General features: G+C 40.0%; 1 protein-coding gene across 1 annotated transcript; it reads right to left on the reverse strand.

The window, feature by feature from the left end:
- Positions 1-10,836: 10,836 nt before the first annotated feature.
- On the reverse strand, positions 10,837-11,523 carry LOC146136216 (zinc finger BED domain-containing protein 5-like). The gene has a single exon (XM_083396183.1). It carries the CDS (start codon positions 11,521-11,523, stop codon positions 10,837-10,839), a length of 687 nt encoding a protein of 228 aa, XP_083252309.1.
- Between the last annotated feature and the right edge of the window lie 427 nt (positions 11,524-11,950).

The following is an 11,950-nucleotide window of genomic DNA, read 5'->3' on the forward strand; positions in this document are numbered from 1 at the left end:
TTTCCAACCGTTTTTGAGATGTGTGCTGAAAAATTTAAGTCATGAGAGACATCAACACCAAGATCTCTCTCAGAAGTAACAGTTTTCAGTTGTATACCATTCATGAAATATGGTTGGACAAAGGGTTTATGGCCAAAGTGAATCACCTTGCATTTATTTTCGTTAAACTTCATTTTCCATTTGGTAGCCCATTCACAGAGTATGTTAAGATCACTCTGCATTAAATTATGATCATTTACACAATCAGCTACACCAAACACCTTTGTATCATCCGCAAATTTGAGAATGTTCTTCGTGACTTTAGTATCCAAATCATTTATAAAGATAGTGAATAGAATTGGGCCTAAAACAGAGCCTTGAGGGACTCCACTCAACAGTTTTTGGCCCTGGTCTAGAATCCTACCACAACGAAACACCATTTGGGTTAGGGTGCGGGTTAGCGTTTGGGTTAAGGTGGGTCAAGTATTATTATTAAACAAAGAATATAATAATACTTGACCCACCCACACCCGAACGCTAACCCGCACCCTAACTCAAATTTTGTGCGTTGATTTTAGAACTGTGGTAGGATTCTAGACCAGTGCCGACTGGTTTGCAGTACAATTCGGATACAACTAACGTCCAGGAAAAACGAATGGCCACTGGCCTAGAATCCTACCACAACGCACAATATTTGGGTTAGGGTGCGGCTTAGCGTATTGGGTTAGGGTGAGTCAAGTATTATAGTAAATAATGAATATAATAGTACTTGATGCACCCACACCCAAACTTGCACCCTAACCCAAATAATGTGCGTTGATTTATTAATTGTGGTAGGATTTTAGACCAGCGCCAACCAGTCAACAAATGCATGCCTTACTTGCGAAACGCGATTTACTGCCGTGTAAGCTATTTTATTAAAAGCGAGCTATGTTGAATTATTATTTGAATGTACAATAAATCTATAAGCGACCTGACAATATGCACTTTGAAATACAACGACGTTTGTTTTAGTTTCGATATAGTGGAGTTCAGATAGTACGGTGGTCATGTGTTTCATGTCTCACCTGTTGAAATATGCACCAGCGGCCCGAACTTTAAATTTGTGTTACTGTAAACGACTTTAGCATAAAATGTATTGTAATTTTGCAGATCCGGTTACAGTAGTACGAATTTCGAAGTTCGGAAGACGGACGAGCCGGGCAAATAGTCTCTTCCTCATTGCTGCCTATGCATATGCACTTTTATTACAGCAAAAATGGCGAACATCACACCAGGGGAATTCCCAATATTTTTGGATGAATTCTGCAATTTATTTACATCATTTTTATTTTCAATTGTAATTTTACACTGATGATGGCATGAGGTATTGCCGAAACGTCTTTAACAGCGAAATGTCGATTTCATATTATATAATGGTTTTAATAATCTTACTGTTTAAAAACGTTTTTTGGCATATTTTCTTTTCCCCTATGCATCCTGCCTACCGTGGTCGAAACTGCATTCGCTTTTCCTGCGATGTTAGCTTTTACGAATTCTACTGCATCTAGACACAAGAAAATAAACGCCATACTTGTGTGACGTGTTTTACTACACTATAAGTTGTTTTATTGAAAACGGAGCTATGCTGCATTTTTCGAATCTATCTATAAGCGACCTGACAATATTTACTGCGGAAACGCAATGGCAGTTTGTTTTACAACCACAACCTCCGGCTTTGCGCAAAAACTCTTATCTTAACCTGCTTGTTTGCGCACTGTTTCGCGTGACAACAGCAACTTCCTTAAAAATTTAAAAACGTTATGACTAGGGCGATTATTTTTTGACTTGTCAAAAAGAGTCAAAATTTTGTCAAAATTTACACGTTAGGTCAAAAATTAGTCAAAATCGTATAAAAATGCACATAAATCGTGTAAAAAATAACTATAGTCAGCTTTTTGAAATTGGTCGATCAGTTGTCCTGAAATTTATCGTTCAATTTTATCAAAAAAATTTAGTTTTGATTTATGTTTAAAGTGATTTTAACCGTATTATATCTTTATTAGAGCAACATACGGTATAAAAAACGCGTGATTAACGACGCCTAGGTTATTTAAATAAATTTATTTCTAACAGGTCAAAATTTTGTCAAAATAAATTATTTTTAGGTCAAAATTTTAATTTTTCAGTTCAAAATTTCTTAATTTTTAGGTCAAAAAATAATCGCCCTAGTTATGACGTTTCCGGCCTTTTTATGCCCCATAAACCGTCATATTGTTTGTCAGAATTATGTAAAAAATATGGCAACCCTAGTAAATTGTATTCTACGACAGATTTTGTTTTGTTTACTTGTGAATATAGAATCATTTTATCATCTTCATTGTATAAATAGATGATTGCTTTTACAATTATAGTCAAAATATTTTGTCGAGTTTCGATAATTACATTTTCTTCCTAAAACTGCAAGATTTTAGTCTATAATTCTTTAGACTGTTTCTTACCGTATTCCGTATTTATTTATTTATTTATTCAAATAAAAATTTAGATTGCACACACAATTTCAAGGTGACGTTATACATTCCGATGAACTGGTTATACTGCGAAATCTAAAGGCTTATGGAAACATAGTAAATAGTTTTCACAATTGCATATAACATCCGATGGCCAGGGAAACGTTTAGGTTTTGTTTGCATTTGTTTGGCATACTGACTTCTGGCGTTTTAAAGCAAAATACAACCCCTTTGACGTAATCTGTTTCGTATTAGCGCGAGACAGCCTTCACAACCCTTTCCTTTCAACTTATTATGGCTATCAAAATTATAGTCAAAAAAGCTGTACACAATGTTAAAGTTGTACTACACACTTAATTGATCTTGTCCAATATTCGACATTTGGCATAACTGATGCCTTTGCGTTTTAAATGCTAATCCTGGTAATGGAGATTGTAATGTTTTTTTGAAGTGTGTGTTTTGGCTAAAAGTAAAAATATTTTGCTCTGAACAACATTTAGTGCATGTTACACTTGTAAGATTGCGACAAACTCGTTTAGTTCTTTTACAACAAGAAAATAGGCTTAACCCGTTTGACAGGTTCTGTTTCATTGAGACTTGTTTATTACAGGGGTAGATATCCACGAGGTTTCGTCGTTAAACCTGTTGGTGCTTAACGAAATTTTCAAGACAACAAAAAATTTGTGGCATATTCAAAGACTGAATTTGTTTATAATCTCCCCTTATAATCTGCCATTGCAAGCGAAAAGTTTTGCAGTTTTTGTGTAATTAATTTTTTCAGTTAAAATTCAAAATTTTAATTCTTAATAATCCTTGCGAATAATTATGTTTTCATGGTAGCGTAGCAATAAATAAACGTTGTTGTGTGTTTGCAAGCGCGTAAAAGGTTTCGGTTAAGTGTAGCCTAATTCGTTTCATTTTGTATGTTTCACTATTCATTACGCATTTTCATTCCCCTGTCTACATTGGAGGTTACTATAGAACCACATCACTGCAATTTGTACGCGACAATAAACAGAAATCAGATTGCGTTCTCGGTGTCTGTTTAGGGCGGCCAGGCATCAATTTCAAAATAATGCAGCCAACCAAAGATCTTTTTATTAACTCCCCCAGACTGCAACTGCGAGATAAATATCAAACGTTTGTGCGCCCAACTATGACATAATGGATGAACGACACTGATAAATTGTATTTTTATTTTAAAATTGATTTTCTTGAAACCCCAAGACTGCAATTGACATATTAATGCTCACATTACATTTGAAAAAATGATTTAACATTTTAAAATCCTTTTCCCCTTGTTGCCTTAATTAAACATTTAAACCATCAGAATGGGCAAGTTTGTTACAAAGGGCCGCATGAGATGTCAGATTTTGTAAATCTTATACAATTGCGCACCGATTCCCTTAAAACGAGCTAAATAATACTAGGGCTACAAGGTTATACAATGTTAGTTCTAGCAGAGGCGTATCCAGAAATCCCAAAAGGGGGGGTTATGATTTCCAACTTAGGGAATTCCCCGTTTTCCGTCGAACGTTAATGACGTCATAAAATAGTGACGGGTATGACGTAATAAAATAGTGATTGTAATGGCGTCATAAACAATTAAAAAACTAATTAAAAACCGTCATTAACGTCCAGCAAAAGCGAAGCTTTAAACGCAAAGCGAACAGGTGGTCGTCGAAAATCCTGTCAGGCGATAGCTGCAAAACCGCTTATTCGTATGCAATCGTTAACTTTAGACGAGAAATTAAGCCAAGACCGTGAAATATGTGTGATTGATTTTGGTAGATCCATGTACGGGAGTACGCTAAATTGCAAGCACGTCTCTCGCCACCTGCAATACTAAACTAAGATCGTTTCCCCGGCGTTTTGCGATTTTGGTTTCGCATTAGCTTAAGACGCGTGACCTAATTACATTAAAAACATTGCAGCTTAGGACGGTGAGTAAAACCATGAAAAAAAACGAAAAAAAACGGAAACAAAAAACGATAATATCACTAACGAAAAGGGGGGGGGGGGGTCCGGACAAGCAACTTCGTAAAGGTGTTTTGATAATTTTTAGGTAATTGTAAAGCGGTGAATTTATTTTTGTGGAAAGAGGAGAAAACTAGATACATGTTAAAAGTTAGTTTGATTCATTTGGTTTAGTGTACTGACAAGCCACGAATGATTTTCTTAGATATGGTGATTAAAGGACCTTTGGACAGTCTGTTTCAATGGTCCCTCGATAATTTTGTGATCATATCTGAGATTGTAAGGATACTAGCATGTCAACTTTCAAGAACAGAGTATCTAATAAGGGATTGTTTACTGACGACCAGGGCTGCGAAGTCGGACTCGACGAAGTCGTTTTGTTTTGCTGGAGTCTGATTCGGGACTCAAATTAGACCACGTAAAACTACCAGAGTTCCGACGTGCACAGTACCAAATTTTGAAACTGATATGCCCGCCAACTGAAAATTAAAAGGCGGAATAGTATATATGGAGCATATTTTCCAACCATGTATTGTGAGTGGATGAATTATATGACATCCCTATGAGTGGATTGCTGAATATCCATCGTATTTAGTTACGTAAATTGGCGGAATACAGGCTGTAGAGTCGGGACTCGACGAAATCGCTTATGGACGCACATTTGACAATTATTATTTTTAAAGATGTGTTATCCTGAAGAACAAAAACATTGATATAATAAACCTGGGTTGCTAATTCAGCAAGAAAGGACCGATGGAACAAAAAGCGATGTTTTTCATATTTAAAAAAAACTTAGAAGGATATGTCAGATTTCAATTATTTTTACTGTAGGTACCGGTACCCATAGCTGTAAGCGTTCCACAGAAAATAAACGCAAGTGTTTGTGAATTGTAATTTGAAAGATATCACCTAAAAAAACAATCCGTTCCATAGGTCCCGCACTTCCCCTATCGTTTTACCATATACTTAAAAGAAAATATTGCTACCGCTAAATAAGAGTTCAGAGCTCCTACAAAAGGTTTTACAACGGTTTCTTGTAGTATTTATCATCATCAATAACATATTAAAAATCTAGTTTAATAATCTACTTTAGCAAGTTTTCGCATTTTCTGTTGGAGTGACTTGTAGATAAGGCTGAATACATCTATGAAACGTTAGTAAATGGCGAGTCAAATTTGGATAGTGCTGTAGCATCTGATGCTCTTGTCAGTTTGAGGAAGGCGTTGGACAACAAGAAAACTAAGTTGCGTGGAGGATCTAAGACCATGCAGTCAACTGTGGTTGTGCTATCGGTCTATGATTCGGGTAGCGCGAGCACTGATCCAAGCGGACAGGACAGGGAATTGACAGATGCACCTTCGTACACTTTCTGACTGTCTAGCAATGTTCGCGGCTGCAGGGCACTTCAATTACCTGAAAACTGCACACTATTACATCCAATAAATGAACCAACTCCAGAACCGACACCCAGAGTTATCTCAAAGGTTTCAACAAGGGTATCCACCATGTTATCAGTTGTTCGAACCAGTTTTGGGCAGGTCTCAGCTCAGACCTAGTTATTGAACAAAGCCTGATGAGATTGCTGAAGACGTCGGGAGGTTTAACGCGTGGAACCGGCATGACAGAAGAACGGTCCTTGTGGACAATGTCGACTCCTACAACTATGCCATACAGGATTCAATACAGTCTCCTACACAACAAGCGAACAACAGAAGGAAGCAACACAGGTTAGGGTTCAGAGAGACACTTCTGATCTTGAAAAGCTGAAGACATCACTGACTGGTTATGTACCTTTTTCTCAGGATCAAACCCTGGGGAATATTGTAAATGGTGTTGGGGCCGAGGATGACGTTAATGTACATGAATTCGAATCAGTCGGAAGGAACATTATGGAAAAAATGATCGGACAGTCTGTTTTCTCAATATCTTTGTTGCAGAAAAATAAAGCCAAGACATTTGGAAACATCTCATCAGTGAAGGTGACACCTGAAAGAACGATTGGCCCAGGTTTGCCTTTTCAAGGTTTCCCAGTTGTTTTACAATTAAGGTTCTTATCTTTTGAAGATATCTTGAAGTATGAACTGACCCGTTCCGTCCAGAACTTTTTGAAGCAAGGAAAGTTCTCCGGAAGCCTGATAAGCCTCAACTTGCACATGCTCACAGACTATGCAACCAAGGCAGTTCGTGAAATTCGTGAATCCATAGGAGACACTCCACTAAAAACTCAACACGACGTCATAGATGGAGGTTTACTACTTCAGCGGCTACCATGGAAGAGGAAAGAAACCTATGGGCCATTGCACAATCATATGCTGAATTCACGACTCGGCGTTATCAAACGACATCGAATGTTTTAGACGGGTAGCTAGGAGGACCGACATTCAAGGACAACACACTCCAGAGGCGTTGGAAGAATGTGCATGCAGTCATCAGCTTTACGGAAGAGACAGTGTTTGATGGAAAGAAAGATGAGTTTCTCTCAAGGGACATGAACAAACAATTAAAAGCGTTTGTTTTACAACTAGTCTATAAACATAAAGTCCTGGTCATCCTTCTTCAGGAAACGCACTGCGACAAAGAAGAAAAGTTAGCTATTTCCGACTTTAAACTAGCTGGGTCAACCCTGAGCAAGACGCACGGCATAGCCACGTTTGTTCACGAAACTCTTAGTTGGTCTCTTCTCGGGCAATCAACGCTCGAATCTGATATTGAGTGGCTGTGCGTGGATACAATATATACAAAACCTCCTCCCACACAATTAACACTAACCTTCATCCCAGTGTTCACACGTCCTAGCTTGTACGCTGGCGACTTTAACTGCCAGCACACTGACTGGGGCTATGGTGCCACTAGTAAATCCGGCGAGCACCTACCTGCATGGGCATCTAGCAACGACCTAGTCATGCTCTACAATCCCAAAGATGCTTTAAGTTTTATCTCTGGTCGATAAGGTACGGGGACAAACCCTGATCTGGCTTTTGTCGGTGCTGAACTTAACAACCCGATTTCGGACAGATGCTAGCTTGAGAAATTTCGAAGATCACAACATCGTCCAACGTTGATCACCGCATTCAAGCTATATATAAATGTGCCCTCCGGGCCGGTGAAACGCTGGAACTTCCGTAAAACGAACTGGAATCGCTACAGCGCCCTTACAAATGAAGTCACCAAAGAACTACTGCCTCCCGCCAGCCCCAACGTTGACATGGCCTCCCAAGTTTTCTGTAATGCCGTAATATCCTCAGCTAAACAAACCACCCCTCGTGGCCGACGAAATGGTTACGTACCCTGCTGGGATGATAAGTGCCAACGCCTATACACCTCCTTCTTAGAAGCATCGAATGGTCCTGCTACCGACAGTGCCGAATCGGATCTAATGATATATCACGATCACCAAAGGCAAGAGCGCTGGGAAGAGGTCGTCCAAACCATCGACTTCTCTCACTCAAGTCGAAAAGCATGGAGCACTTTCAACAATCTAACGGGCAGAGCTAGAAAACCTCCACACCAGTGTCCAATATCATCCAACTCCATCGCATCACAACTTGTCAGGAATGGAATGTCCAATGGCGACCGCAATTCTGTCCGACTTGTCGCTAAAGAATTGTCCGACCTCTGGAAGTTGAATGGGTAGACTTCGGAGGCACGTCTGGCCCATTTACAATGGACGAGTTTGATACCGCTCTCGGGCGTTTAAAATCCGGAAAGGCGCCTGGCCCTGATTAAACTTTTGCAGAGATGGTACATCATGCCGGAACTGCTATGAAAACATGGCTGCGTGATTTTCTGTCATCGTGTCTGCACCGCCTCAGAACACCAAAAATCAGGAGAAGGTTCCTAAACCGAACAAACCACCAGAAGATCCCAAAAGCTATCGTCCCATTTCCTTGCTCTGTATCCCCTTTAAGATGCTTGAAAGGCTTATCTACGCGCGTATTGAACCAACTATTGACCCACTTCTTCCACGGGAGCAAGCGGGTTTTAGGCGCGGGAGATCAACGGCGGATCAGGTCACGTTAATCATCCAGGACATCGAGGACAGTTTTGCAGCTAAAAAGAAGGCCGAGCTGTATTTATTGACCTCACAGCTTCGTCGTCTGGCGGGAACAGGTTGAGGTGCATGCGCTTCAACATTGCGAACATCAACCCTGCCCTGGTTTACTCAACCGCTGAGTACTGTGCACCTGCCTGGTGTCGCAGTGCTCACACTCACCTCATCGGCAGAACGCTTAACGAAGCCTTGCGTATTGTCACAGGTTGTCTGAGGCCAACGCCAACGGCCTGTCTACCAATCCGGCATTCCACCGGCTAATCTTTGCCGCAAAGGAGCAACTTTAAATCTGGCCCGTCGATCACTTTATCCTCACCATCTGCTTCACTCCGTGTTGGCCTCCAGTCTCGTCACAGTGTTGTAAACAAGTCATTTTGAAATGACTTAAGTCCCAGTCAAGTTATTTGTAAAATAACTTAACTCCAAGTCAAGTCTTTTCGAATAAATAACAAGTCAAGTCCCAGTCCAAGTCATCAGTTGCGCAAGTCAAGTCCCAGTCAAGTCATTATTAGAGCAAGTCAATTTCAAGTCATGGCCTTGTCATAAAAATTAAACATTAAACTATTAGAATTTTTAAACTCGTATGATTATGAACAATAACTGAACTAAAAAATAAGGAAAACGGAACATATAGCAAGCAATTTGTTTTTGTGCAAAAACTTGGACAAAAAACTCTATTTTTTTGAAAAATACCTAAAGAAATGCTATATTTCAACCCAAGTCATTTGTTCAAAAGACTTAAGTCAAGCAAAGACTTAAGTCAAGTCAAGTCATTTTGCCCAAATGCCTTAAGTCAAGTCAAGTCATTTAAAAACAGTGACTTAAGTGCACTTAAGTCAAGTCATTGACTTAAGTCATTACAACGAGTCTCGACACCTATTTGTGCAAGCCGCTTTGAAGCAAAGAAGACCCTTGACGAGCTTGGTACCAACGCGGCCCATTGGACGAACCACATTTGGAAAATTGAGTGGCATTCGGCCAACAACCGACTTTGAAACTTCATCCCTGATGCATGATCCCTACCCATGGGAATGTCACTATCAAGAGGTTCATGGGTTAGGCTCAACCGGTTGAGAACAGGTGTAGGGCGTTTTAGCTCAACAATGTACAAATGGGGTCTGGCCCCGGCTGGAGACTGTGAGTGCGGTGCCGAAGAACAAACCGTAGACCACGTCATTAAGGATTGCCCAATACTAAGAGCACCGCATGGAGTGCATGGTCTGAAGACTTTGGACTACCAAACAATATTCTGGCTGTCCAACATCTGCCCCAAAATCTAGCCCGGAATACTGGAAAATCTTGGCTCACACGAAGCAACGACAACAAACAAAAAATGATCGACCTGATCAGTGAAACACTTCGTGGTAAAGGCTTCGAAGTGATCAATTCCCCAGGGGATGCTGATGTTCCAAGTGTGAAGGCTGCTGTTCTTAGTGCAGTGTCAAACGCGAAAACGTGGATTGGAGAAGACACAGATCTGTTGGTCCTGCTTCTTCATTATGCGCAACAAGCAAACAATGATCTATATTTCCGTTCCGACAATGCAAATGCTGACAAAGTGTATTATATAAACGAACTGAAAATGGTGATGGGCAAAGAATTACGTTCCCAGTTATTTTTTCTACATGCCTGCAGTGGATGTGACACAACATCAAGAATCTTTGGCGTGAATTAAAAATCTGTCTTTCACAAGCTGGTGAAGGGTGATGCTACTCTGAAAGACTGTACCAATTACTTCCTTCTTCCAAAGCAGACAGCAGCATCCATTGTGAACAAAGATTGTCAAGCGATGGCTGTGATTTTGAGGGACACGCGAACGTATTCCCTCTCGTCATTGCGCTAAAGAGTACTAAGAAATAACGCAGTCTCTTCCAAATCATTTGTGACACCAGAACGCCTACCACCTACTGAGTCATCAACAAAATTTCACTGTCTAAGGGTTTACTGCCAAATCATGCTCTGGCTAGGACAGGAAAGTGATATGGAAACAATCGGGTGGGGTTGGAAACTGGAAGGCAGTCAGTTTGTGCCAACAGAGTCGGACATGAATGCGGCCCCAGATTCCATCTTGAAGATTATCCACTGCAACTGCACAACTGCCTGCAGCACCCCAGGTGTAGCTGTAGGCAGAATAATCTACCCTGTGTACCTCGGCATGTATACAGTGCCAACTTGATGCCTGTTACAATACGTACAATCAGTCATTAATCGATAAAGATGATGACCAGTACTTATTAAGCAACTGAATGTAAATGCACTGAATGTAAATAACAAGTGGTGTGTGATTGTTATATTACCAGTGTTTTCCTATTACTTTTGTTTCATAAATAAGTCTTTCCATTAAACCAGTGGTTCCCAACCTTTTTTGTTACATTCCTCCCTTTGCCCATTTTCACAACGCAAGTCATCCTTAACATCAAGTTTGTTTCTTGGTTTGCTCTTAATTTGCAACAGAGCAGAAAATCCTGACTCACATAGGTAAGTCGACACGAAAGGAATGAGAATGCGAAAAGCTGTTTCCGTTGTTTTGGGGTAAGAATCTTTCATTCCAATCCAGAACTGTTGAAGAAGTTTTTCTTGATACACTTGCCTTGCCGAAGAGTCATTCTTTAGCTCTAAAAATTCGTCCTGGCTTTCATCTGAAAGCTTTTCGACTGGAAATGTAAAAGGATTTCTTGCAAAATCCAAGTCTCCATCAGATGTCTCTGGAAAGTATCTTTCGAATTCCTTCTCAAGGGTTGACAAATGCTTTAAAATTCCTTTTTTAATTAGCTCTGGTATTTGATCCCCTCTGCCATCCACAAGCATATCCAGTTTTTCAAACATTGCACAATTTTGTATTTCGATTTTTCTTTTCCAATTAGTCAATTTAGATTTGAAAGCCTTCAGTGCATCAACAAACTTAATAATATTGGTATTTCTACCCTGCATCTGTAGGTTGAGTTTGTTCAGTTGTTCAAATATATCACACAAATAAGAAAGAGAGAGTATCCATTGTTCATCATCTAGCCAAGAGTAATACTCCATCTTGTTCTTAAGTTTACAAAATTCCTTTAATTCTGTTAAGTTCAAAAGACTGTTCGCGTAACGTTTCCTTTGGATAGCCATCAAGTTTGAGTGTGATACAGAAGCACCTGGTGGTCTGAATCCATATCTTCACAGAATGTCTTAAAAAGCCGGGAAGTCAAAGCTCCTGCTTTAATGAAATTAACTATTTGAATCATCTGATGTAGAACCTTATAAAGTGATTCAGGTAATGTTTTGGAAGCTAGGGCTTGCCTTTGCAACATGCAGTGACAACTTTTGCTTCTTGGAGCTCGGTTCTTCACAGAAGCTTGAAAGCCCGAATGGCACCCCAACATCGCTGGCGCACCATCAGTACAGCAGCCAGCAAGATTTTTCCAATCTAAATTCTCATCCACACAGGTTGGAAACCCCTGCGTTAACTGAAGAG

Source organism: Ascidiella aspersa, chromosome 8, assembly GCF_963924565.1.
Source record: "Ascidiella aspersa chromosome 8, kaAscAspe10.2, whole genome shotgun sequence".
Classification (NCBI taxonomy): Eukaryota; Metazoa; Chordata; class Ascidiacea; order Phlebobranchia; family Ascidiidae; genus Ascidiella; species Ascidiella aspersa.